Source organism: Citrus sinensis, chromosome 4 (assembly GCF_022201045.2).
Source record: "Citrus sinensis cultivar Valencia sweet orange chromosome 4, DVS_A1.0, whole genome shotgun sequence".
Classification (NCBI taxonomy): domain Eukaryota; kingdom Viridiplantae; phylum Streptophyta; class Magnoliopsida; order Sapindales; family Rutaceae; genus Citrus; species Citrus sinensis.
In genome coordinates this window covers 27,400,789-27,428,757 of record NC_068559.1, presented here as the reverse complement: position 1 = coordinate 27,428,757, position 27,969 = coordinate 27,400,789, and the positions used below count along the sequence as shown (strand labels likewise).

The 27,969-nt window shown below is 34.0% G+C and overlaps 4 protein-coding genes across 10 annotated transcripts; 1 reads left to right on the top strand and 3 right to left on the bottom strand.

Annotated features, from left to right (window-relative positions):
- Positions 1-5: 5 nt before the first annotated feature.
- LOC102622285 (uncharacterized) lies at positions 6-5,197 on the bottom strand. 2 transcript variants are annotated; one of them, XM_006483207.4, is made up of 14 exons: positions 4,925-5,196; positions 4,678-4,830; positions 4,492-4,590; positions 3,639-3,740; positions 3,277-3,420; positions 2,829-2,923; positions 2,611-2,740; positions 2,428-2,532; positions 1,433-1,539; positions 1,306-1,357; positions 828-917; positions 649-733; positions 516-580; positions 6-431 (listed from the first exon to the last, which is right to left on the bottom strand). In XM_006483207.4, the coding sequence occupies exons 1-14, from the start codon at positions 5,012-5,014 to the stop codon at positions 345-347; spliced, it is 1,404 nt and encodes a 467-aa protein (XP_006483270.1). In that variant the 5' UTR covers positions 5,015-5,196; the 3' UTR covers positions 6-344. The 2 variants fall into 2 exon arrangements, with proteins under 2 accessions (XP_006483270.1, XP_006483271.1); XM_006483208.4 differs by lacking the exons at positions 1,306-1,357; positions 1,433-1,539 and having other exon boundaries at positions 4,925-5,197.
- Positions 5,198-7,819: 2,622 nt separating this feature from the next.
- LOC102622774 (pentatricopeptide repeat-containing protein At1g05670, mitochondrial) lies at positions 7,820-12,356 on the bottom strand. Of its 5 annotated transcripts, none has more exons than XM_006483211.3 (5): positions 12,138-12,356; positions 8,884-11,480; positions 8,563-8,674; positions 8,341-8,481; positions 7,820-8,248 (listed from the first exon to the last, which is right to left on the bottom strand). In XM_006483211.3, exon 2 carries the CDS (start codon positions 11,251-11,253, stop codon positions 8,998-9,000), a length of 2,256 nt encoding a protein of 751 aa, XP_006483274.1. In that variant the 5' UTR covers positions 11,254-11,480; positions 12,138-12,356; the 3' UTR covers positions 7,820-8,248; positions 8,341-8,481; positions 8,563-8,674; positions 8,884-8,997. The 5 variants fall into 5 exon arrangements, with proteins under 5 accessions (XP_006483274.1, XP_024956375.1, XP_006483273.1 ...); XM_025100607.2 differs by having other exon boundaries at positions 7,820-8,240; XM_006483210.4 differs by having other exon boundaries at positions 7,820-8,481; positions 12,108-12,356.
- Positions 12,357-15,086: 2,730 nt separating this feature from the next.
- Positions 15,087-16,472, top strand: LOC102623458 (wall-associated receptor kinase 5). The gene is made up of 2 exons (XM_006483212.4): positions 15,087-16,179; positions 16,276-16,472. The coding sequence occupies exons 1-2, from the start codon at positions 15,291-15,293 to the stop codon at positions 16,332-16,334; spliced, it is 948 nt and encodes a 315-aa protein (XP_006483275.1). The 5' UTR covers positions 15,087-15,290; the 3' UTR covers positions 16,335-16,472.
- A 1,012-nt stretch (positions 16,473-17,484) lies between these two features.
- Positions 17,485-22,841, bottom strand: LOC102623753 (hydroxyproline O-galactosyltransferase GALT4-like). Of its 2 annotated transcripts, none has more exons than XM_006483213.4 (7): positions 21,592-22,839; positions 20,943-21,175; positions 20,577-20,867; positions 20,349-20,477; positions 20,003-20,176; positions 18,174-18,281; positions 17,485-18,054 (listed from the first exon to the last, which is right to left on the bottom strand). In XM_006483213.4, the coding sequence occupies exons 1-7, from the start codon at positions 22,445-22,447 to the stop codon at positions 17,845-17,847; spliced, it is 2,001 nt and encodes a 666-aa protein (XP_006483276.1). In that variant the 5' UTR covers positions 22,448-22,839; the 3' UTR covers positions 17,485-17,844. The 2 variants fall into 2 exon arrangements, with proteins under 2 accessions (XP_006483276.1, XP_024956810.1); XM_025101042.2 differs by lacking the exon at positions 17,485-18,054 and adding an exon at positions 18,393-18,470 and having other exon boundaries at positions 21,592-22,841.
- Positions 22,842-27,969: the final 5,128 nt, after the last annotated feature.

Below are 27,969 nucleotides of genomic sequence, written 5' to 3'. Positions count from 1 at the left end.
TAATATTCTTTTGTACTGGGAATAGGGTCTTACTGAGCCGCTGTATCTTTTAACCTTTGTCATAGATAGTAATGTACAATGAAAAAACCATTATAACTAAACCATATGTTCATACCCAATAATTACCCATCATCTTGTTGCAATTATTATATCTGTTTATGCCTTTATGGTTATCTTACATGATGCATGATGAACACTAAATGTCAAAAGCTCCCAGTGTTTATTTCCCACCCCTCATGCTAATTTTTGCAGGGATCTTGGTTGAACCACGATTCAACCTGTTTCTTAAAGGCCAGATGAAGGGAGAATACTAGTGTCTATCTGGTTTCGTGCTGGATGCAGGCTTATTTGAAATATGCAGCTTCTAATGTCCTGGCCTTTTCACTTACAGCTGCTGCTTCTTGCCTGCCCACCATGGAATAAGCTCTCTCCTGAACCAAATAGAGTAAGAAATATTGTCACCTGGCATCCAAGCTGTACAAACAAAAACTGGCATATGCAAGGCAGAGCTATACCAGCAGGCGCCACAAGAAAGGAGCTCCTTCCCTCTTCTTGATCCGCTTGTCAATTACTTCAATTGCTGCAGTTCAAACAAAAATCAGAAAAAGAACCACTTTGAAGATAGAATTCCATGTTTATGAATCATACCCTTGGCAGCTCGTCCAGTATTCAGCAACAAACTGTACCAAACTTCATTGAATACATCTAACTGCTCATCAGATGCCCCTATCATCTGGCATTAAGAAGTAAAAAGTTATATTTTTCTGTCTTAAAAATTCGAAAATGAAGCCAGAATACAAAGGCTAATTATTGCTCATCATTATTACCTTACAAGAATTGGCATCAAAATCTGGACCAAGCAATTCCAATGCTTTCTCATCATTACCCCTTCCGTACGCATAGAGAGCTTCTGCAAGCTGAAAATGACAACAAAACAACATAAGAGAATGCACAGATTTTTCAAGTAAAGAATCCAACTTTTCAAGGACAAAGCAAAATGCAAATGTAGTTTATGAAAATTTAAGGCACAAACATTGGCAATACTCAAAATAAGAGAGGCATGATATTGTGAAAGTTTAAATACAGAGCCTCGGGATGTTTTGCAGCATAAACATTAACAACAAAGGCCCTAGTAGCTTCACCAATAATGCGAACGGTCTCAACCTCTCTACCCAATGTTAAGAGGAACAAGTATCTACTGACCAAGGTGTCTCCCAAGGTGGCTTTATAAATAGGAAAATTTATCACTGAATCGGTAAGACAAGTTCATTATAAATGGCAAATCAAGCAGATATCAGAAGAAACCTGTACTCCTGTCTGCATAAGTTCCTGCTTCTTCTTGATCATCTTGGAGTGTCTAGAAAAGAAAAATAATTGCAATGAACTAAATGCCATTCCCTAGAAATATGCAAGAGAAGATAATTCTTCACACCTTGACTTCAGGCCCTTAAGTAGATCTTCTGCTTTAGAAACTTCTCCGGTATTCGCTAGTGCCCATAATATCAACAAATCAAGATGGCATTCTAAATACCAGTTGGCCTGAACATTGTCGTGCACACATAGATAACCCGAAACAGTAAGAAAATGCCAACCATAGATAGGAAAAGGCATATACAGATGATTGAGTTTGTGAAAACATGTGATAAACATTACTTCAACAGGTCCACATAGGAAGTAAGTGCCTTCAGATTATCGAAAGTTATATGAATATTGTTTCACATGTCACTACCATGTGAAATTTTGGTTGACAGGAACAGACATAAAAAGCTTTAATTTTCCAAATTGTTTGGTCTATATAAGAAGGCAACTCTAACAAGAAAAAATCAACACACAAGCAGCTGGATGACAAAACAAGCTGACGGATTAATGTCACCACGTCTGCAAACTTCTTGACTAGGTGAACTCCAGCAAGTCATACACTGACTGAAAACAGAGAATTTCACACACTTTGAAGCCACATTAAAAATGTGAATCAAGCTACGTGTACCTTGATTTTAAATGCAAATTAACAATGTAACATGCATTAATATTCATGCCTTCACACTGTTTCTCAGAATGTGAGTTCTGTTCATGCTGTCATTACCTACTTCCCAGAGCAAATGAAATCTGAAACTCGCACACGCTTAACAATAAGGTTTCATAGTAAACTAACCAAGCGGGGAAACAGACAACAGTAGAGGTCTAAACACAACAATTCTTCGAAAGAAACACCTGCCATTCTCCATTAATACATAAAAAACATGTAGATTTCAGAAAGATCTCATGGCGCCCATTAGGGTGACAGTCTACTAATGTAGACAGAAACAAATCCAAAACATATGTTCTAAAACCAGCATCCTACAAGATCTGTGACTGAAGATTTCAAATTCTTACCAAAAACAGCTTACTGAAATTTTTGAGGGGAAAGAATATGGATGGTATACTCACCTGATCTGCAACACAATCTGCTAAGACCTTCAGACGGTTACCAAAGACGTCAAGTTCACCCCGTACATAAACTCGCAACAACAAGCCCAGAGCATTCAGGTACACCTAAATGCAAGAGGACTTAAGACATGCAATTTGAAAAAAAAAAAATTCAGTCATCCGAAAAGTTTACAAATGGCACACCTCTGGATGCACAGCACCAGGCTTCTCTAACTCCTTCCAGATATGATTATCGTAAATCTCCAGGACTTTTCTCATTGGAGAATGACCTTCCAAGTAACAGAGCGCCACGTGCCACCAATTGTGTGTATACCTGGACATTTAAAGTCATGCTCATCTAAAAAATAATAAAAGAAAAGAAAATGAAATTAGAAACCTCTTGAATAGCTTAATATGCATACATGAATGATGAACAAGAACTCCATGTGGACGAGCATTCTTCCATGAACTGTACTGCTTCTTTAAAACAACAATCATGCTGGAGAACATGGCACAGCTGCATAAAGATCCAAACACTAAGAATATCCCTCAAGTTCATGGGGTATAGATGAAAAAATTCAGGGTATGCTGAAATTATCTTTTGACAAAAAAATGTGATTTGTACTAAATAACTAGGCTAGGTCCATAATTGAATTTGAGCATATTCATGTTCTTTCCACGTTTATTTTCAAACTGACATGACCAGAAATACTAAGATAGCTAACACCAACTTCAAACATTCTAAGAGAAAAGGGATGATGGGTTCAAAAACTAGATATACAGAGAAACAAAATTTACAAATAATTCCATCAAGTATAGACATAAGGTGGATAATGTTTCTTAAAGCAGACCAAAATAGCTGCAACTCACAGCATGTTGAGACCAGCAGTCATGTTTGTTGATTTTAAGTCCCTTTTTAGCAGCTTCCTCAGCATCTGACATCTGTCCAAGCTCTAGCAACGAAAACGCAAGAATGCCAAATATGAAATCTTCTTGTTGATTATAGGGCAGAACCTATAAAATTTTCAAATCATTATAGCACCCAGGAGAGACAGCACCACTGAAGGTCATTCTCATGAAAAACTGAAGTTTCTGAGCTACATATATGTAAAATGTCATATCACTGTGTCTCTGTTCCTTAATCAGTACTTACACAAAACAAGCATGCCAGAAGCTTTCTAATTTATTTAAAGAACCATAAGTGACAATTCATTGAATGGATGACATCAAACCTGATGAATAATATCGAAACACAGATCAGGGCGGCCCATGTAGAAGCAGAGTATTTGGGTCCTTTTCAGAGAAAGCAGATCTCTTGGAAACTCTTTCAGAAGCTGGAAAAGAAACAAATGTCATATGCAATTAACAAAACTTGTATAAATGCTAAGAACTAAACTGAAAGCAAAATAAAGATCGATGTTAAAGATTAAATGAAATTTTCCCACAACACATGCAATATTCACAATTCAGATATAAAATAAATAGAACGTTAACACCGGACATAGCAGTCAAATTTATAAGCCTTCAAGAACAGACATGATCCGTATTGTTTAAAGTTTACAGGTCACTTTGTTGAGACACAAGCACGATAGCTCTTAACTCCAGAAACATTACATAGTTTGGAAAAGTTATGGTCGCAAGACCTGATCAGATGGATGTTTTGAGGAAAAACAAATTTACAGCATGGGCTTGTAACAAGAAATACAAGCTGAACAGTTACTAGTAGATACAAGGAAATTAAACTAAAATTCAACTAGTTTCTAACATTACATTTAGAAATGGGAACTTCCTGTGATCCAGTGCAACCTCAACATGAAAGACAATCAACAAACAGCATGATAGGCTTAAATTCATAGTAAATCCATTAGATTAAGATAAAGGGAAACTTTAATCAAAGTATTGACTGTCTTGGTAATGTATTTCAGGGCCGGGAATTAAGATGAACGATGAACTAATGAATTCAAAAGAAGATATGATTTTAAGTCTTAACAAGAAACTGAATTTAAAACTTTGCCATCTTGGAGTGTGACTCAACGAAATATGTTTTCAAGCCTTAATAAGAAAGTCAATTAAAAAATTTCCCACCTTAGAGTGCGACTCAACGGCCACTTCATCGTCTCTGTCATCAGAAATCAAATAACAGACAGCGTAGAAAACTGCCTTCTCGTATGTGGTAGCTTCATCCTATTTCAAACAAAATTCTATCTTCATTGATTAATCTTTTATGGTAATTTTGGAAGTTTTCCAAAATGGACCCAAAAAAAAAATTACCAGACGAGACTTAGCTGCCCGAATATGCAAAGAAGCTTTAAAAGAATCACTGGACGATAGGAAATGAGCAGCCAAAATATTAGCCAAAACACAATCTTTGTCATGCTCAGCCGCTTCTAATATCACACGCCTCTCTCTCCCATAACTAAGCACCTTCATTCATTCATTGTAAAACAAACCTTATTTACTCATATGAATCAAGTTTCAGATACCCAATAATTTTTTTTTGAAAAAAAAGGAAAAATACCTGGTGATAGTAGGCGTTGATGGCACAGATGCAAGAATCAGAGGAGGTCTTAACTTCGTAACCCCATCTCTCTAATTTCACTCCTTCCATTTTTTCTCTGAGTTTTTGCCTCTCCCTCGCTCTATGTAAATGTAACACTAGTCGGTCGCGGCTTCGGCATGAGATAGTACCATCTGAGTTACGGGGTTTCCGTTAAACTCACAAACAAGGACACTATTTCTAATCTTCTTCACTCGAGTACGCTGCTATTTGGTTTTGTTTTTTTTTTTTTTTTTTGGTTAGAAATCTGAATTTAACTCTTTTTTTCAAATATTTATTTATTTTAAGTTGTTTAGTTTTTTAGCTTATCACTTATTTTCAGCTAATTTTATCTAAATAAAAAAAATAAAATTATTTTTATTTGAAGTCTAAATAGAAAATTTTAATTTCAAATCTTAAAAATATCCTTCACAATTCATGTATTTTTAATATTATTTATAAACATAATATTTTTATATTATTCTTGAAATTATTTTTTTAATTAATTTAAATTTTTATTCACATGATAATATTAGCTAAACTGAAATATTAAAAAATCAAATTATGTTCATTGTAATAAATCAAAAATCAAATAGCAATTTTAACTTTATAATAAAATTTGATGTTATAATTACAACTTTTATTAAAAAATTAAATTAAGATCAACAATTATAGTATTTTTTTAATGCTACCAAACTAATCAACATGCGAAAATTATAAATTATGAAAAATAAATATATACATCACTTAAAAAGATATTTATATCAAACTATTAGTTTTTAAGTTTTTCTTTTCAAATGTTGAAAAAGAAAAAACAAACATGTCATTCATAGATTTTCATTCAAATTTATTCAAATTTATTCATATTTTAAATAAATAAAAAAACAAACGCAACCTACATCTATTAAATTTATTGGGTTCAGAGCAAACGACACACTGCCAAAATAGCTCTTGTGTTTTACTAGTAAAAGTTCCATTTAAAAAAATTAACATAAACAACAATATTTTGAAGAATTATTTTTAATTATTATTACACTATCTCTCTTCTGTTTTATGTTCATCTAACTACCACAAAATTCTAATATAATGAAAAAATAATTTTACCTCTAAATAAATTAAAAGACTATTTTTATTTTATAAAAACTTTAAAAATAAAAATTACAATTATAAAAATACCCCTAAATTTAATAAAAATAAATTCTAAAATAAAATATTTATTTTTTAATAAAAAAGTATAATTATAAAAATAATTACAAAATTTTGGGATTTAATAAAAATCCCCTAAATTATTAAAATTTTGGGATTTATTTTTTAATAAATAAATTCAATTATTTTAATAAAATTTTGCAAAATTAGAATTTTTAATAAATAAATTCAATTATTTTTATTAAAATTTTGCAAAATTATATTTTTTAATGAAAATAATTATTAAAATTTTGTAAAATCTAAATTTAATAAAAATCAACTAAACACCTCTATTTGAGATTTATTTTTAATTAAATTTAGGTGTATTTTTATAATTATAATTTTTTTATTTTTAAAAATTTTTATAAAATAAAATGATATTTTAATTTATTTAGGTGTAAAATTATCATTTTGTTTAAATTATTTAACGATGTAATGCAAAAATGACTAATTAATATAAATTTAAAAGAAAATATAGTGCAAAGAATATATTAGAATTTTGTGGTGGTTGGATGAACATAAGGTAAAAAAGAGGTAGTGCAGTGATAATTTCCTTAAAAAATATTATTGAATGTAATTAAACATTTGAATTAGGTCTTTTTTTAAGTTTAATTTTCTTACACAAATTATTAAAATATCTTTATTTAAAACTTTTATTTCTTAAATGTTAATATTATTTATTTATTTGCCTAACTTAAGCTTACATTCTTAAACTCTCACTATCTAATTAGGAGAATATTACTTTTCTTGGGAAAAAGAATTTAAAAAAAAAACGTGAATAGAGGTTGCAATGGCAGTATGGCACTATGAAAAATGAATATTGTAAATGCAAATAATTCCGTTAACGATAACGCCTATTGATAAACAAAATATTACGGCGCTACGATGAGGACGCGTATGAAATTGTTTATCAAATTATACCTATTTATATAATTTTAAAAAAATTAAAGGAGCTGAGTGTTAGGTGGTGTAAAAAGTTCAATCAAATGCGGGAATGATAGGACGGTGTTGATGACACTCAAACATTTGTCGGCTACAATGTGGTCCCTGTCAAATCGTACATCAATTTTCGTCAAGTTATTGTCATACTCCCATCATTAAAGATCGCTCTCGCACCAGATCAATGCTTGATGGTCCTTGTCCTCCTCTTGCTCTTGAGTTAAGGGAGTTAAAGACTGTGTCATTAAGGCTGGCCCTTTTAAGTGACTCTTTCGGAAGTATGAACCGGGTTTTATTGTTGCCACCTTCTCGTTAGTTCCTACATCTGAGGGATCAACAGCGACTTAATTAAGCTCCTTTTTTCTATCTTCATCTTTACTTGTTTATGCTTTTAGATTACTATGTTTATTTTCCGCGGTACAGACCGACCTTTCACCCCGGAGAAGCCTATAGCCTTTTGCTCTCATTATAATGGGAGTGGCTATTGCGACCGCCAAAGATTTGCAGCTGCATCAACAGTTTCAAGCCATGCACGAATCTGATCCTGTCTGTGCTTCTCTTTTGAAGTTAATCCTCTATGCGGTGAAACCTTGTCGACTTGCCATAGCACTGAAAAAATTGCTGTTTTATTCATACAATAAGAAATTCTGCGCGTAAAGAAAGGTAGCAACAATTGAATCTCATACTAATAGATATTTGTTATCGCTATTAATAAAAGTGTTTCATATTTCTCTCTGCTATAACACATTAACATCTCTGTATTTGGGTGTATGTGTCCACCGTGTTCATTGCAATATGACTCATGAATAAGCCAGGTAAATATCCAAAACTGGAGAACCCATATGATTAAGATGAAACTGAGGCAACACCTGTATTACAAAGTAAAAAATACTCGGATGCTAATCTGATATTTGATGCACTTGAATAAAAAATCGGTAATTGTTCATCTAAGGTGGTTTTCACTGTCAATGCAGTCCAGATCAACTTTCAATATAATATTCATTCTTGCCATGGCTGGACAGCAATTTTACCCTAGCAGTAACCCAAATATAACCCAAATTTGCTTTTGCAAGGCTTCTACCTGAAATTTTGTTACAAGTGTGCCAATATTGTATCTTCATCTTGCTTGGCACCAAGCTCTTCCAACTTTACCAGAAAATTTGACACCTAGCACCTAAATTGCTACGTCAGTTCAAGTTACTCCATGGTTGAGATTTAGAAACAATTTCAAATTCTTTTTCAATAGCAGCAAATTTTCTTAATATATGAGATACCTATGTCTTTACTTTTGACGGCGATGAGCATACTAGGATACCAATAAAGAAACCACAGTGTCAGCTAGTTCTGTCAGCCTCATATGTCCGGCAAAGCATCCACAAATGCCGACAGCTGAGTATCACTTCCATGTTGGTGACCTGGATATTTGTAGGCATTAATAGCCATAGAAAAAAGCAAGCAATAGATACAGTATTTTTGTACGCTTTCAGATACATCACCTGGCTGATGTCTATCCATGCATCTGTGCATTGTTAGTCAAACTTCACTTCGGGATCCATTTCCCATTTCCTAGCATATGAGGCTTGAGTCAACTCAAGTGCAGGTTTTGGTCTTCTGGCCCATGCATTTGTAAAAACAAATTATTCCCTTTATGAAGACATTAGTAGCTCAAGAAAATCATAGGAATCACATCCTCAAGTTCACAAATTAACCACAATATTCAGAAAGCTCCCTCACAAAGATAACTTGCACATCATAAATTCTATACAAAACAATTGATAAACCCATCGCAGACGATAGAAGGTAAAAAGAAACATTACCATGATTCGGAGAAGATGTTGCAAATGTTATAGTAGCCAACGACCAGAAGCCTTTTTGAATTCACGAGACACAAAATCTCCACTGTAATCCTCATCATGGAGGAAATATCCCAGCTATTTGTTCTCGTCTGTTGCCTTTCCCACTAGATAACACTCTATTGCTGCATCACAAAGCTCAAGAGTAATTTCTGTGTTCCCTTCTTCAAAATTGATATCAACAAAAAAGTAGTAAATTTCTCTGTCAGCAACCAGACCCCCTCTTCTCATTTCTTCAAATAGTTCCCTTGCCTCCAAATATTTTTTTCTTTTAAGGAAGCCCTTGATTAAAGCATTGTAGGAAGAAGTTGTGAGGTTAAATCCCTTCTGGACCATTTCTTTATGCAAAAACCAGGCTTCTTTCATATTCCTTGCTTTACAATGCCCTTGTAGTAAAATGTTATAGGTGTTACCATCAGGTGTGATTCCTTGAGCACACATGCCCTTATAAATTTTAGCTGTGGTACGCATATCATTTCTAAGGCAGTGCTGTTTTATCAGAGGATTATAGGTGGCAGCATTGGGCTTTAGACCTTTCTCTAACATCCATTTTAGAAGCTTCTCACCATCTTCAATCATTCCAGACATACAAAACCCGTTCATTAGCACGTTGAATGTGACAACTGAGGGTTGAAGCCCTTTATCCAGCATATCCCTCAGGAGTTCATGAGCCTTAACCATCTCCCCAGATTTACAATAAGCATCCATTATGGTGGTATAAGTAAAAGTATCAGGATGAAACCCTGCCACCTCCATATCTTCCATTAGTTTTACAGCTTGCAGAATATTTCCTGCTTTACAAAGACCATTGACAATTGAGTTGTAAGTGTAAATGTTAAGCTGAAGGCCCTTTCTGCACATCTCATGAAGAAGCTCATTTGCAGTTTCTATCTCCCCACTTTTACAAAGTCCATCAGCCAGTGCAGTGTATGTGACAACATTTGGAGTAAGCCTCATCTGAACCATATTGTTGTGTAGAGAAAATGCCTTTTTCATCTCACCTGCCTTGCAATAACCATCAATAAGTGCTGTATAAACAATTTCATCTGGCTCCAACCCTCTACCAAGCATTTCATGGAAGAGTTTTTTGGCTTCCACCATCTTTCCAGTTAGACAAAACCCACAGATAATAGCAGTATATGTTAGCAAATCAGGAATAATATTAAGACCCCGCATTTCATCAAACAATCTATAGGCAGCTGCAACATTGCCCATCTTACAAAACCCATCAATGAGAGTCGTGTAAATCACATTATCAGGAACTATTCCCTGGTTCATCATCTCTCTCAAGATAGTCTCAGCTTCCACAACTTTACTAGTCTTACAAAGAAGGCGTACTATGCTATTGTATGTATATGGGTTTGGTTTCAATCCTTTTATTTGCATCTCTTCTATGAGCTTCAAAACCCTCTGTAGTTCCCCAAGATAACAGTACCCATTGATCATAATACTAAAACTTACAACATCAGGAGAACAGCCCCGCAACTCCATTTGAAGGAGTAAAAGATGTGCTTCTTTTATTTTTCCGAAATGGCAAAGACAGTGAATCATAATATTGTAAGATGCAGTATTCCAACAGATACCCAGTTCAGGAAATTCAGTAAAACTCTTCACTACCATTTGAAGCCCATCACAGGTGTTTGATAGACGACTAAGATATAAGTTACAAGAATCAACGGAGATAACCAACCCATAATTCAACAATTTTTCGAAAAGTTTTCTGGCTTCATTGAGCTTTCTAGCTTCAACAAGAACCTGGAAGAAAATGTCAAATACATGGGGATCTGAACTCCAGTCCTTGTAAGTATAAATTAGCCGCTCAACAAAATGAGTAAACGCAATGCTGGCATCCAAATTTGGTTTTGCCCAAAAGTCATGAATAAGCCCGTGAGCCGTTTTTAGATCTTTTGCAGCGACAGAGATTTGAACTACAATACAACGGGCTTCCAGATTTGGCTCCCTGCGCAAGCATGCCCAGTCAAAGAAATCCAAAACCAGCCTGTAGTCACTCCTAATGTCCATAAGAACCCAAATTAGATGGTCTGGTCTGAATTTGGATTCAAACGGCTTCAAAGTGTGTCGAAGAGGCTCAGAGCAGCGTAACTTTATCGCAGTTGAAATTTGGTGGACGATTTCCGAGTCTCTAATGGTAGGTCTCTTAGGAGAATAATCAGGGAAAGGCCTGGTATTTGTTGAACCCAAGGCAAATGATCTTTGGCTCAAATATCCTCTGAAGAAGAAGAACCGCAAACAATGTGGAAAAATACCCACATTGGAATGATGAGTATTTGGTTGTAAACAATGGTAAAAAGTAAAGATGGTACACCTCTTCATGTTTGTGAGAGAAATCCATCATAAGAGATTGTAAGACCCTGCACTCGGAGATGCAGTGGCTCCCCTCCAAGTGGAAGAGCTGAAGGAAAGAGACTTCTCCATCACCCGTGAAGTAGTACTGATTGTGTCATATCCCAAATCTGCTAGTGTGAAAAGGCAATAGCTTGTATCTTGACACAGCAGACATGATGGATGAGTTAACTGCCTCTCCATCTTATTTTCATTTCCTGTTTCATTGAAACAACCTAATGTTGTTAACAGAAGATATGCTTGCTACATTTCAATCCACCAGTAAGAGATCAAAATGTTTCAGTTCATAAAATAATTCAATACATTCTAGAATAATTATCAAAGCATTAAAAGAATTATGATTTTTTACAGGGGTCACACAAGTTCTATGAGAATCAAAGTTTCATCCTCAAGTTTGGTTTCAAAAACAAGAAATAGAACTTCAACCTAAAGAGAAATTTCAATAAGTTTTCGAGGTTTTGTATGGAGAATCTCATGATCTCTATAGGATCATTATCACTCTTGGGTTTATCACATATGAAAAGCAATTAAAAACTTCCTTACAAGCTTTTTGTCAAACACCTGCCACTCCAATATTATTTCTCAGAGGCAACTTATCAAAAAGTAGAGAAAGAGACTTAAGCATTTACACTATGCATTTCACTTTACAGAAGAAAAATGGACACGCAATATCATGACAAGCGAAACAATCTTTCTGTTATTTATTCTACGTATAAATCAATAGAGAAACTAAATTTTTCATTTTTCAGTGACCAGTTTATTATTTTTAAACGGAAACCAAACTTAATGTGCCAGAATCAGATGAGAGAAAACAGAAAACAAACCATTGACATTTGACAAAAAAATAATGGCACCTTTAGCTAGATAGTGATTGGAAGTCCCTTCATTTTACTTCTTCTACTTAGAACAAACTGATACGCAATAGCGCGGCCAAATTACCAAAATCAAGCTGAAACCTCTTTCTCAGGTCTAAACTCAACTGTTTGATAAATTGTCTCTGAGAAATAATAGCGAGAGTTGTTGATTGCTTAACGTGTACCGTGTGTACGTTGTCCCGGTGGTCTCTGCTCGAACCAACTTCAACTTCAGCCCATTTTGACCTATCAATGGGTAACAGAGTCTTGGCCCATGGTATTTGGATCATGGGCTATCTTATCTATAATGGGCTTTGACTGCCGAAATTCGGATAAAAAGGGACTAATATTTAACATTAATATTTTTTATTTTTGAAAATTTTTTGAGGGCCTGGGAGGGGATTGCTCATTTCCCATTGCTATCAATTAAAGATGCTTCCCAGTTTTTTCTTCTTTTTTTTTAACTGATTACACATCAAATTATTATATTAAACATATATTTACAACTGTTATAACAGCATATACATTATTACATTAAATTCTATTAAATAGATGCCCAGATAAATAACTCTCACAGACTAGAGATGTCTCTACTCCACTCGCATTTCACAAGGGAGAAAAACTTACAAATAAACTCTACACAATCATACTTAATTGAGGCAGATTGTGTTTATAGGGACTCGAACCACTACCCTCATAATCATGCTTAACTCCAAGGATAGTGGTTCACCACTTATCCAAAAGCTAAGTGGCAGTTGCTTCCTAGTTACTGGTGTGTGTGGGGGGAAAAAAAGGGATTAGTGGTAAAAGTGTGATTCCTTGAATTAATAATCCCCTTAACAATTAAGGGGTCCTTCAGTATTAGTGCCCAATCTTAAAAACCATTTTCCGTGAATGGATGGTACTGAAGCCGTTTCGATCGAAGCAAAGTAAAGTTGAAAAAGGAGCTAACAGCAGCCACATAGAGCTGTCCTACAACAGCAAAAAAATACGAATCACTAGTGAATTTTATTTGGAAAGATTGTCTCCACTACAAGAAAAGATTATATTTTCTATTGATGGTAATGCAAGATGCCTCCAGCTGTACTTAATTAAACACACAGACACAGCCGGCCCCTGCTAAACCACCATATGAATCCCAGCTTCCTTAAATTTGCTGAAATGTTGGTAGAATATGAATTGATTCTCTTAAAATTAAGAAGACCTGGAAAAGCAGCACATATATTTAGATATGTGCACTTTGATCTTATATTGATCCAACTCTCTTTTGCCTTTCTTGAGGCCCTTGGGAATAATGATGCACTCATTATCGCTCAAATGATGAACCTTCAATGGCTACCCTTGTTTCCAGGGTGGAGGAGTAGACGTGTACCATATGTTATATTTCGAATACAATGTAATAAACAAGTCCATTTAAAAGACATTGTTTTCAATTTGTTAATTCATACACTGACACTTGGTATATCCACTGTCTAGTAATAATACTTTCTAAAAATTAACTCAAGTAAATGAAACACTTGGTATGCTACCAGTGTCAGATCAACCCTCGACATTCAAGCTTGTTAATGGAACGCGAAGACATAAAAATAAAACCAGGATTAATTAGATCATCAGTCCAACATGCATTCATGAATAAGTCATTCATATCTAAATCAAATAACGCGAAGAACCGAACTGCGATGCACATGTACGTAGCATATTGAAGCATGTCATATGAACTTACTAGAAACCAAACGAACGAACATTAATGTTGAGATTCTCGTATCGTTTATTTATTTTAATCGTTAATTGTTCTCTCTTTATATTAAATAATTTGACTGCTGTCGATCAATCTTACTTGTTCAGTATTATGTGTATTGTTCTTACTTTGTTTCTTCAAGGCGGCGAAAGAGAGAGAGAGTGTGTGTATGTTCTGTTTACAAGTTGGATTTTGAGATTTGAGCTATTTTGTGCATTCAATTCATATACTAAAGTTTTAATTGATCTTACCAACAGTTGTGTCTCAGAACTTACAAGGGACTAATTTCTTTCTTGTTAAATTTTTTCTATAGATTATTTTATTTTTTAAATCACTATAGATTATTTTTCTTGATAGTTAAAAAGAAATAGATTTGATCTATTTAATTATACACGAATTAAGAAGTGAAACTGAAACACCGGAGTTCATTCCTCTACCTTTTCATCACTTTTTTTTTTTTTAATTTTAGTGCGGAAGTCATATGCTTCACAAGTTAGCAAAAAAAAAAAAAACCAAGGCATCTAGTAATGGAGAAATTTAAAGCATCAAAATAAAAGCTAGCCACCTCAACACCGAAAGTAATAAAGTCAATCCCCTATAACACTTGTTTGGTAAGGAGGAAAACAAGAGGGAAAAAAAAAAAAAAAGAGAGAGGATACAATATATTCTAATTCATCATTCAACCAAATGAATTCTTTTAAAAAAGTATACAAATTGAAATTATGAGTAATTTGTATAAACTTATCATACATATGTAGATATTAAAAGAATGGTGTTCTATATAATCAATCTTTTCAAAAGACATCAGTTTGTACAAAACGATCGTTATTCTATCTTTACTCTTTAAAAAAAAAAGAGAGAAAAGAAAAAGGAGCTTACACATCTATCATCTAATTAAAGAGTTTGAGTGTTTGACTAATTGATTTCCAAATAATTTTATTTGGTTTGACACTTGAATATTAGAAATCTCTGGCTAACCTCCTACATAAAAAAAAAAAAAAAGTGTTATGAGGGGGAAACAACTTCAACTTCACACAATAACAAATAAAAAGTTAAAATATTTTGATAAATATCCTTAAAATTTGAATAAATAATAAAGTTGATAAAAAAATTTACCCAAATAAGAATGAGTTGGGTTAATTAATTAATAGGGTGCATATCATTTTTTTTCTAAATAAATGACTGAATACTAGTGATAGCGAAAAGCTTTCTCCATTCACTTCTATTTTCTTTCTTTCTACAATATTACTTCCCCGCTTACTCCTGCTTAATTTCTTACTAATTTCCTTTCATCTTATACAACAAGCTTAGCTATCTTCTTTCACAATATAATGTATATAAATATACAAACACCCATACACACAAAAGAGTGGCAGTTAGTACACACGCACCACTGATCATCAATCTCTCTTCGCATGTCAATTCTGTCTCCATCTCTCCATATCCACAACATGAAGCCAACACGTTATTGTATAACTCTCTTCCTCTGCATCTCTTCAATCTCTGTTCCCCTTTTAGTGTCATCTCAAGCTTGCCAAAGAACCTGTGGCAAAATACCCCTCAAGTACCCATTTGGCTCCGGCCCCGGCTGTGGAGATGCCCGTTTCCAAAAATACATAACATGCAACGACCAAAAGCTCACCTTCACCACGCACACCGGTTGCTATCCTGTCACCAACATAGACTATTCAAATCAAGTGATGTACGTTACAGATGCTTCCATGTCAACATGTGCGTGCACTCAGCCAAGCAAAGGCTTCGGCCTTGACTGGGACGGCCCCTTCTCTTTCCACGACGATGATGTCTTCACGCTACTCGACTGTTCAATCGACTCGTCGCCTATTTATAAATCAAACAATAATGCTTATGACACCAACACCAGTGCAGTCCCTTTATGTGACAAGAAAGGTGCATCCATATGCAGCTTTTTGTATTCATGCAGAGCAATTAGTATGTTGAACCTCCCGATTTCTACGTGCTGTGTTTACACTCCCGTGGATCTAGGGCCATCGTTTGAGATGGATTTGCAGAAGCTGCAATGCTCCTCGTACTCTGCGTTCTATAGCTTCGATGGGCAGGATTATAATCCTGAAAATTGGAAGTATGGGATAGCGCTTAAATACAAGTTTAATGTGTATAACGACTATCCAGGCTCCTGTGCCCACTGTGAGGAGAGCAACGGAGCTTGTGGGTATTCAGCTGTAGCTTACAATTCCTTTATTTGTAACTGTCCCAGTGGAATCAACACAACAACAGATTGTTACTTTGAAGCAGCTTTCAATAATGCTCTCCCACGGCAGACGGGTACGTGCCTCAATTCATTCTGTATCTTTGATTATTTCTTTCCATGGTTTGTATTATTAATGCTTTTAACTTTTATGGATCAATTTGATCTTGCAGTGACATGGTCGGTCTATCCGTTGGCTTCGATTCCGGCTTTGTTCTTGTTCTTGTTGTAGATTGTAATTTGCGACAGACGGCAAAGGTAAAAATTACATAATGGAAGAACCGTATTAAAAATGTTCCAAAGTTTTTAGTTTATTTTTCTTTTTCGCCTCTTTCATTAAAAAAGAAAAGAAATGGTTTGCTTTGTCTTAGTTTATTATACACAATTTTATTTTTTTTATTTGTTTTTAACATTACAATTAAAAATTTGTCTAAATTCTATTTTATAAATATAAATTAAGATTCAGTATTGAACATTTGAGATAAATAAATTAATGGTCAAAATCATATTAGAAAAAAAGGAGAGGGGGGAGGGGCGGGGCTCCATCCACATTAACCGGGAATATGGCTGTCCACCGATCCCTGCCAAATTTAAAAAGAAATACAAAATCTGGGGGCTGAATTGCTGCTGATGACCTAACTTTCTCGTAAATTATATACACGACACAGAAGAATTAATTTAAGGTGAAGGTGATGCGGGGCGCAACTTGTAAAGAAGGCATCTACAGCCTGCGTGGCGCGTGGGAAATAATGAAAGTAATAGAAACGGGATCAAGGAATTGGGTTCCTTCACCATGCCACAGAGAGAATCATTTGTTCTTTCATCACTAATAAAGGTTGCATCTTTATTCCTACTTTCCTCGGCGAGCGACGTAGAATAAAACGCTTTACATATATATATATATATATATTTATTTATTTATTTATTTATTTATTGGGTTTTATTCTCTTATCTTCAAATATACCCAGCGCACTTCGATGCAGCAGACTCTACCTTTATCCCCGATTCTTCCTAAAAATTGACATGACAAGCTTGGAAGTAGTGATCACGGATAGTGACCGTCGCTAAAAATATATTACGGTTAGAGCTGCTAGAAAAGACAAACCAAAGAGGTCAGCAGAATAACCCAAGTAGGCAAACGAGCTGTAAATTAATCTAGGATTTGGATTCAAGAAATGGTAATGCAATAGCAAAACGTCTTGGAGACCAGAACTAGTGGTGGCGGTACCCCTTGCCGAGAGAAATCCGGCATTGACCAGACTGAACGACTGAATGACTGGACTCTCTTCTCCCCCACGCATACGCACAAATTTCTAGTTCTAATATCAGAGAGAGACGACTGATTTCATTATTCTCTATTCTTTTCGATTACAATCCACGAGTCATCTACAAATGCACCTTGTATAAAAGTCCAATTCATCTGGGTAAATACATCTTGCTCCTGTGCTTCACTACTCTTTTGATTACAGTCCATATGTTCTCTGTAATCAATCTAACCCACATCCCTCTGGCAGCCCTGTTCTTTTGGCATTATGAAGCCATTTGAGTAACAAGAAGAGAACTACATAGCAAAATTGCCAAATAATGAAATGAATTCCAAAAGAGGGCATAAGCAGCCCCCATAAAACTAGTTTGAACGGCCCACTAAATATATACAGAGATATACTATTGACTGCAAAATTGTTTCTCTGTACTTTCTCGAGTTTAACATACTTGATTGAAACTGGATAATATCTTCATTATCATCTCATGTTGCAGCACTGGGGCTTTCCTTGATTTTGCAATTTGTCCCACATACACACCATCTGTCTCGGAGATTGGTAATGAGCAGTGTAATAATCTTCAATGCACCCAAACTGGCAGAACTTCAAGCTATGTACATACTCCACTGGTTTTGAATTGTTGAACTTTTCCACCCACATTCCCATGCTCACATCTTCCATCTTGAACAACTGTACAGACACATTTGTTTAAATGAATCAATAATCCTACACAGACATCTGCTTCAAAAATAATGCACAGAAAGAAAAGGCAGATTCTAATCATCGCCATAAGTTGATCAATGACTTACTCTCAACTTGTGTTTTTCAAAGTCAGCTACTATAAACTGTGCGATGTCAGAAGACACAATGTATCCTGGACCATTGGCGTATGGTGGATATTCTTCCTCCGGCCACTCCTGCAATGCAGCAGAAAAGAATGATGTAAGCATATGTTCATGTCATGGGCAAAATAACGTTCCAGAAGTCAAGAGTGAATAAGAGATCATAGTTTGATAATGGTCATTCACGATGAAAATTCACTGGTGTTTTGTTTCCATTCTCCAGTACATATCAAGACAAAAACAGGACAGCAGCATGAAGCATTCCTGAAAGACAGAATTCCTTTCAATTCTACAAGCTATAGGCAAGGGAAAAATCTAAAAATAACAGCAAAAATATTCCAACTTTCCACAGGTAAAATGTGTTTATCACACCTTTATATGCTACATTCTAAAAGCGCAATAGTAGATGGGTGAATAATAAAACCAAGAGGAGAGCATTTTCCTTGAGGCTTGAATTCAGGAAGAGAATCCTAAGAATCAAATCAGTATTGTAAGCAGACAGAGGTCAACATGTAATGGCAATAGTTATTCCCTCATCTTAACACGAACTAAATGTACTGTCCACGCATGAGAAGGAGGCCTCGATACTGTGTCAATCTAAAGCATGGATATTCAGTTTGACGGAGATGCATTTTTTTTTGTTGTTGGGTGGGTGGGTGGGTGGGGGGGGCAGGGGGAGAAGAGAATTTAGATTTTTCGGTATGATTCCCCCCACCACCCATATATTATCAAATACTCACCCTAAGTTTCCCGACATGTCAATTCACTACCAAGGTTTTTTGGTAACCACATTTTGTCTTTTCGGCTACTATCATTTTACCACAAAAACCTTAATACTATATCAAAATTGCATAGGTCACAAGGGTATTTAAGGAATTTCAAGCTGAAGTTATTTTCTTATTTTCTTTTTTTTTTACGGTTTTTTATCTTTTTCCCTAGACATCTGATTTATGAGGTTTTTTTTTTCATTTTCTTTATTTCAATTATTAAATTTTTATTATATTAAAATATCCCCAAATTTTTCACGCATCCATAACAAACTAATTCGTGATATTATTTACACATATACATACAAATTTCACCATATTAAGCTCAATTATAATTAAAGCAATTAAGAGTGTGTTTGGAAGTGAGGTGCTGTAACTTTTAAACTACAGCTGTTCTGAAGTAAAAGTCGTAACTGTGGAGTAGAACTAAGAAAAAATAATTGTTGAGCTATAAAAAATCCAACTATAAGGTGTTACCAAACACCTTGACAGCTAGGTTTTGGTAGCCTATCTGCTATACATCACTCCCATACGTACCCTAAATATAATAATATAAAATTCTATTATGGGAATATTTTAATACAATAAAATTCTAAGAACAGAAATAAAGATAACAAAAAAAAGGGGGGTTGTAAATCAGATGTCCAAAGAAAATGATAAAAATCGGCAAAATAACTAGAAAAATTACTTCAGCTTAAAGTTCCTCAAATAGCCTTGTGACCTCAGCAATTTTTAACAAAGTTAAGGGTTTGGTGGTAAAATATAACAGCCAAAAATTAGGTGGTAAAATGTAGTTTTTAGGAAACCTTGGTGGTTAATTGATACGTCAGGAAACTTTTGGTGGGTATTTGATAATATACCCCAAAAAAATCAAATAATTCAATATAGAGAATATCAAAATTAATTTATGTAGAAGCAAGTAAACTTAAATCAAGTCAATGCACAAAAATGAAAGCTATATAGAGCAAGAAAAAGTAAATTAAGAAAATGGAACATCTCAAATTTGCAAAACTTAACAAGAATTAGTACCTCGTACGTCACTGCCCATTTACCATGGCGGAGGGGCCTGTGGTAGTAGTTCATGTTCCCAATATATAGGCTCTTGTCTTCACGGACTTTCCTTGCTTCCTTCATTACAGCATCCACCCTAATAAATGTATCATCGTCACACTTCATGATATAATTTGCAGCCACTGTACGAACCTGTAAGCAGAAATAAACATTGGGGAAATTATGACTTCTATTTTTTCCTTAGGGCAACAAAGAAAACCACTCAAGGAAAAATATTCACAGTTGATAAATACAGCGGCCATGTGTTATATGTACCACAAAAAAAAAAAAAAAAAAAAGAGTTTGGTTTTGTGCTACCACTCACCCCATATTCACAGATTGCAACAGTCTTTAGTACAACAAGGTCATAAGCATCCATGTAAGGAACTATGACAATATCACCAAAATACTCTGCTTCTTTCTTTAGATCCAAATTTACTTCCTTTCTTCCATGCTGAAAAAAATTTTAAAAAAATGCAAGTGCTTTCAGCTTATACCATACATGGAAAAGATCAATTTGGATGCAAGATATGTATCTAGTATCGACCCTTACCAGTGCAACGAAAAACCGAGCCACTACTTTGGAAGATGTTATTAACTTGTGTTGCATCCACGACTTCCTGACAGCCATCCGCTCAGCAAAATGGTTGCCAGCAGAAAGGATGCCAATGAAAAGCTCCACATGTCCATCAGGAAGAGGTGGCGCACGCCACTTAGTTAACATCTCAAGATGCTTTTGCGGAGCAAAACTTGGATGTGAAGTTGGTAGAGAAGCAGCAAACAAAAAGTGCAAATCAACATTCCCATTCACAGACAGCCCAGTAGCATCCTCAAGAGCAAATCCCTATAAGCACGCGTTAACAATTATAAAATGTCCCACATTCATCATAGAAAAAGGAGATATGATAAGGATGCTCACAGTCCGATAGGGAAATGATGTAACATGTCTCCCATCAACAGTGATATGGTAGCCTTCCAGGCCAGCTGCTATGGTAAGAACAAACAAATTGCCCTCTGAAAATGGGTATGGCCACTCTACTGTAACCTTCTTTGTTCGCCCTATGAGCCTGTTCAACCACCACGCTGCCTTTGATTCCTCTGAATGTTCATCATCATCACGTATCCATTTCTCACATTTCACCTTCCCATCAACTGCACAGAGCACAACATCATTAATGAAAATAAATAGAAAAATTTAGAATCATTTAACAAACACTCCAAATTATCAAAATTGAGCTAAGCTAGCATCCAACAAGAAGTTAAATAAATGACAATACTGAAAAAGAATAAACACAGACTACTTTGTACCTCCAGACCATCTACATTAGGACATGTTCTCCAAAGCCCTTGATAAATTCTGATTTCAATTTAAATATTACCACAATTCAGCACAGATATCAGGGAGCCTTATACACACATATTCCACACAAGCAAATGCTAGCTTAATCCATTTCTTAACCACAGCCTCTATTCACTTAAACTACATTCAGTTCAATTCAGTCACATTAATCAACAAGAACAACAACAAATAACAAGAAAAGCACATGCATTAGGAGAAACCAATTTACCAGTTTCTTCATCAGCTCTAGACCTCCAACCTTCACACCTAAGAGCAGAACCCCACTGCATCCTGTAACACGTGTTCATCTCAATCACAGGCCTCCCGCTCCAATCACCCTTCAATCTAGGATTAAAATGCAGAATCCTTGGTGGGTCCTCCCCATCAACGGTCTTTAAACCTTGCAACTCCATCATAAACTGCGACACCAACACAGCCTCCTCCCCTTCTTTCAACGAAGCAATCTTCGGATCATCCTCCGGGTGGGCCCAGTGCGGCTTACCAACGACAGTAACATGTGACCCCAGTGTCAATCCACACGGCAAAACCATGAGATGGCTCCGGTTCACAAAATCGGACCCGGATAATGAAATCGAATGTGGGCAAGATTCGGACTTCGTCTTGTTGGGTTCGATTTGGGTTTTGCTTATAGTCTCCGCCGATTCGAGCTCATCCCAGACTTTCTTGCCGACAGACCACGCGTCCTTCGCGATCTTGTGAAGAACCGAGAACTCATCTATGTTACTTTCGCTGTCATCGAGCGCACTCTCGTTGAAGAACAAACCTGAGACTCTCTTGAACTCGCGCATTCGCCGCTCAGGCGCACGAGAAAATGTCTGATAGGTGGAGGCTGACGTGTCCTTTGAAGGTCGACTCGCTGTGTACAGCTCTTCCGCTTCGTTTTCGAGCAGCACATGCTTGGGCAAAGTGTCGGCGAAGAACCCAACAGACCCGGTGTCGGATTTAAATACAAAAGGGATTTCAAAGCTCATGAAGAGAAGGTAAAGAAACAGGATACCCATCAAGAATTGAATCAGTCTGAGTCGACTCAGTGGCAACACCGACTCCAGCTTCGCTCGCTTCATTGTAAAACCAAATAACAGAAAACAAAAGTCTAACTTGATCTTTGTATTTGGTTTATTTTGAGAAGCTAGCACTCAGAACCAAGGCGCGTTCACAATCACACAATAGCAGCAAGAGACACTAACTTAACTCAGAGAAAGGGGAGAAGATGTTTTGAATTAATTACGATCAAATTCTATAAAATTATTAGAACAAAAACTTTAAAGGGTCAAGCAAAGCAAAATCTCATACTGGATGAGAAACAATTTCTCTTCTCGATCTTCGGCTGTCACGTAGATGGTGGTTGCCTGAAGAGGAAAAGTTGTTTATGCTTGGAAGTTGAAAACGGCAACGTTTCCTCGTTTGTCGGTGATTGATTAATTAGTTTCCAACATTGCATTGCATGGAAGATTCCAAATAGGCGTGATTAATAAAATGAAACAAACTACAAATTTAATTAATTGAGTTCGGGGGAGAGATTTGGGTTTAGGAAAGGGTAATTTTTAAAAACCTCCCATGAGGTTTAGACTTATTGTAAGTAGATGACGAGAATTCATTTATTTATAAAAAAATCCTACGTTTTTGTTCTATTTGATTGCCGTTTGGGTAGTTGTGGGCATTGTTGACATTTCGCAATAAAACAAATCTTTTGCAACTTTCGTTGCCTTGAGAACAGTAGTTAGTCATTTCAGTTACTAATGTTCTGACACAAATAAAAACCAAACTTGTAAAAAGAAGTTTCGTTTCGTTTCAAACAATGCATCTCTTTGCTATCATTTTTTTAATAATCTTAAAAACTAAAAACTAAAAACTAAAAACAAAAGCAAAAACAAATATGACCACCACCATCATCGTATAAAACCCTAGATACAAAGACGATTTCTGATCATCACAGAGGATTACCGAATTGACGAGCAATAGCTTACAGTGGCAACGAGCAGCAACACCTGCAACGGTGGTGGTAGATAGCTCCAGAAATTATGCTCACTTGATTAATGTAAGAAATTATACTCAAAATTGAACAGTCTGCACTTAACTGATCATAACTTACTGTAGATAGCTCCAAATTTAGATTAGTAAAATTCATTGGAAAGCTAACATAAATATATTTCCAATGATGTATGGCCCGAAAATTAATTCGATCTCATGTAGTACAGTTTAATTCCCAAAGATACCCCTTCTGCACAGAAATTCTGCTCACTTGATTAATGTAAGAACTGTGATGTGATGATGATGAGGAATACTGTGTGTTATCTGTGATGATGATGAGAAATGTTGTGAAGAATGACAACATTTAGAGTATAAGGGAAGAAGAATGACATGTTGAGAAACATAAATTGTTTATGTGTGCTGTGCATAAGGCTTTAAATTGCTTTACAATCTTATATATAGCAGGAGACTTGCAATATGACTGTTGGTTTGTAACGGTCATAATGCAACACCCTCTTTATTTTTTTTCAAGTTTTTAATTTTATCTTTCTTGTAGGAACTTTAAGGAAATATCAATAATTTAAAGAGGGTAAAATAATCATAATCCTTACCTATGATATTGTAAATCTTTGGAATTGATAGGGATAAAATTGTCAAAAAATAGGGTTTGTGCTTTTCGCGCCAATAATTTCAGCTTTTTTTTAGTTATGTCAATCTACAAACTGTTGTTAAGGGCAATATTATCTTTGCACAGTCAACTAACGGTCAATGTAAAAATTAACTGACAATAAGAAATTTTTTACAAATAAAAAAATTCTCACTATTTACTTACAATAAATCCAAACCTCGGGGGAGGTTTTTAAAAATTACCCGTTTAGAAAATAAAATTAGTCACCACTTTCCACAACGGTGGTCGCTGGTCAACTTTAAATTCCTTCCTCACGACTCAGGCCGTCATGCGTTTATATTTGTTGACATTTGTCATCTGATTATTATTATTTATTTCTTTTGTTTATACGGAAGCTCCTAGTTCTAGAAATGATTATAGATTTAGAAAATCTTTTATATTTATAAATTTACAAAAAAATGTACCCTACGGCTCTGTACCAGTCTCCTTAAGGCCAATTTGATAGCACTATAGATTCTAAATTAATTATAGTAAGATGTATTGTAAAAATAATTAGTTGTAAAGAGAATTAATTAATTTTTTTATAAAATTTATTTTTAAAAATATTGTAAGTTCATATTGTTTAATAAATTTTATTGTTAAACTGATGTAAAAATGTAAATAATTAAATTAAACATAATATTGAATATAATTTATTTACACGTTTATAAATATGTATATAAAATATATTTTTATTGTGTAAATATAAGAATTGATAACTAAAATAAATATTTTATATTATTAATTTTTTATTTCGATATCCCAATATAATTAGTAGTAATAACAATCGCTTTAAAGTTAATGATTTTATTTCCTAATTGATAAGGATAATATATATATATATATTCTCAAAATCAGATTTTGAAAATTATTTTTTTATACTTTTGCAAAATTTTCTTATATGATGAGGAGATTTTGCCAAAAGTGACTTTTAAAATAAATTACCAAATATCATTACTTTTGAATCTTCTAACAGCAACCCCAAACAGGCTCTTAATTTATTATAAATCTTCAAAACAGTTAGCGGAGTATTAGAATATCATTCACTCTATTTTGGAGAACAATAGTTTAATTTTAAAAAAATATTAGCCATCTACTTAAAATTTAATACATTTTTTTAAGTATTATAAACATTTAATTTTATTCATTTTACACATATTTTATGTAATTTACATCAATCATCCACCAAAAAAATAAAGTTATCCTTACTAAATGACAAAATAAAGGCAATCATAAATTATAATTGTGGTTATTTTATAAGAAAGATTTTATCTTTTTTTTTTTGTGGACAATTGATACACATTGTAAATAATGGGCAAAAAATTAAATAAATTCAAAATTTTTTAATATTTTTATAACACGGAAAATTTTGGGTAAATAACTAATAATTTCTCTTTAATTTTCTGTGAAAAATTCATTTTTCGTGTGAAATTTTTTTTTTAAAGCGTAAACTAGATTAAAAACTATGACTTTAATAACGGGTATTCATTTTTTTAAAAAATATTTATAAGTGTAAAACAAATTAAAATCTCCGTATCACTACGTATGAGTAGTTTTGTTTTATATTAGTCGAGTTCGAAAAATGGACGATATGAATGATGTGATAATAATTATTATTATTATTTGAATTTTGCACCAACAATTGACGGCATTATATGAAGGGCCCTGGGTGGGGACTCGGACGAAAAGGCTCTTGCTTCTTGGTTGGTGGAGTTTTTAATGGACGAAGTTGTCAGTTTCTGTGGTTTTTGAATTTTAAAGTGCTGGTTTTGCATAACATTTTTTTTTTTTTTTTGGTGATAAATTGCATAACGTGCTCGGGAGAATGTGACTTGTAACAATGAATTTGAAAGGGACTGGGCACCAATTGGAATTTTCTAAAATGCCTAATGATTGGCCACTCACTCAGCCTATTGTGTTTTTGTTGCCACGAACTTTTATAATCCCTTCTGGCGAGATCGTGACTGTGTGAGTAGGATTTGCAAGTTCGTTGTCACATGAGAATATAGGAAGGTCTGGAAAAATTTTATGTGAAGCGGGTCACCACCTCAACAACATTTGAGTAATGATATCGAAATCACAATGTTTTGATATGAAAATGGAAGAATAATAAGAGTTGGAACGATTGGGATTTGGTTTGTAAAATTATGGCTCAGTTTAACATTTAAGTATCGCAGCTTCAAGTCACAATTTTTGTAAAAGATATTGTTAAAAATTGATAATGTATAATAAATATAATTTGTAAATAATATATTTGACAAAATTTATAAAAATATTTTTTTTTTTTATGAAAAAAATATAGAAACAAATCAACTTAATTTTAAACTCATACAATGATACCGTTGCTATCCTTAATTCCTAACTGTGCTTAAAATTCTGTAGTTACGGAAGTGGTGGGGCACTATTTTCCCCTTCAAATTTCAAATAATCCACAACTCATATTTTAAAATTTTGTGGGCTTGCACTACTGATTTGTTGATCTCATTTTTGGGCCCACCAAAACCGCCGAACGACAGGTCTGGATTCTTGATTTGGGAGTTTTAATGATGCAGGTGAGCGGGTGATAAACGAAAAGCTTTTTTTTTTTTTTTTTTTTTTTTTGTGGACCAAATATTATTATATTATTACCAACGGATTTTTACACCAGGTTGAAATTAGCCGTGTGATATTAATGCATATTGAATTGATTAATACTGCTTTCAGGCGTCGAATTTATCATAAAAACACATATTTAAAATATTACAGAATAAAATGCATTGCGTTAAAATATGTTTTTCTTTTCATTTTTTTAGTTCATCTCTGATTTTATTATGAATGGTTATTCCCGTTATAAAATTATTGTTATTATCATCATCATTACCATCATCATTATTATTATTATTATTATTATTGAAAAAAATTAGTTGATTCATTTAAAAAAAATTAATGAACACAAACACAATATTGCATATTCTTTAGTGTTATATTTGTTTCAATGAGTTGTCCATAAATTTTAAATTTATGCAAAAAAAAAAGATGTGATTTAATTGTTCTTGAGAATTTTATTTTAAAATGTTTTGCATTTATTTAATTGAAAATCTAAGTTTGCCTTTAATAAAATTATACATGAATTATACAATAAACTAACAGTAAATTCACATAAGGATATTTTGAGTTATTATTTGACAAGTATAGATGAAATGAGATGTTGCATTAAACCCAAAGGGTGAAAGAGGCTTTTTATATATTTTAAGTACAGATTTGTGGATCAAATTCTAATTGAGTGATATAAACATAACATATTTTTGTACAAATAATGTTGCAAACTGATGTGGCAAATTATTAATAGTTGAATTAAAAATATGGTAGGATCCATGTGATTTATGTTTATCAACCAATTATATTTATAATATTAGTTTGTACAATATTTTGAGCGGCTCTTTATATTATTTATAAGAATATTTTAATTGAAAATTAAAATTTTGGTAGTCTTCAATATTAGAATATAAATATTCTTGTAGTGTTTTTTTTTTACTTCAAATACCAAATGTTTTATGTTATTAGAGACGTGGCAATGATAATATATTAATAAACTATCACATTAGTTTGTACGAAAAAAGTTTGATACATATGTTGATATACTCAATATATGTGAAATTAATTTGAGATTAAAGAAACCATTCCTTATATTAGAAAAATCTTGGGTGAAATTGTTGCATATACTCGTTATGAGTATATTTAGTCTCATAATTGGTTGGTTGAAAGATACGTACAGTAAAAATCTAACCAATAAAATGAAAATACATTACTCAAAAATTTTATAAGCGTACATTGGTTCTGCTTCTCGATCATAGCAACAATAACGTTACCAATTTGAAAATATATACTAATGAATAATCATTTGATTTCTGGGCTACTATTCATTATTCAGCATCAACATTCAGTTCCGAGAGATCACTTAAAAGCATT

Excerpts from the sequence above, each read along its gene's own strand:
- LOC102622285 (XM_006483207.4), bottom strand. The coding sequence starts at position 5,014 with ATGGAAGGAGTGAAATTAGAGAGATGGGGTTACGAAGTTAAGACCTCC. Across the intron at positions 3,421-3,638 it reads GTTTCGATATTATTCATCAG|GTTCTGCCCTATAATCAACA; the intron begins GTTTGATGTCAT and ends AAAATTTTATAG. Across the intron at positions 2,533-2,610 it reads CTGGTGCTGTGCATCCAGAG|GTGTACCTGAATGCTCTGGG; the intron begins GTGTGCCATTTG and ends TCTTGCATTTAG.
- LOC102622774 (XM_006483210.4), bottom strand. The coding sequence starts at position 11,253 with ATGAAGAGGTGTACCATCTTTACTTTTTACCATTGTTTACAACCAAAT.
- LOC102623458 (XM_006483212.4), top strand. The coding sequence starts at position 15,291 with ATGTCAATTCTGTCTCCATCTCTCCATATCCACAACATGAAGCCAACA. Across the intron at positions 16,180-16,275 it reads TGCTCTCCCACGGCAGACGG|TGACATGGTCGGTCTATCCG; the intron begins GTACGTGCCTCA and ends TTGATCTTGCAG.
- LOC102623753 (XM_006483213.4), bottom strand. The coding sequence starts at position 22,447 with ATGAAGCGAGCGAAGCTGGAGTCGGTGTTGCCACTGAGTCGACTCAGA. Across the intron at positions 21,176-21,591 it reads TAGAGCTGATGAAGAAACTG|TTGATGGGAAGGTGAAATGT; the intron begins GTAAATTGGTTT and ends TGCTCTGTGCAG. Across the intron at positions 18,055-18,173 it reads TTGAAAAACACAAGTTGAGA|TTGTTCAAGATGGAAGATGT; the intron begins GTAAGTCATTGA and ends GTGTCTGTACAG.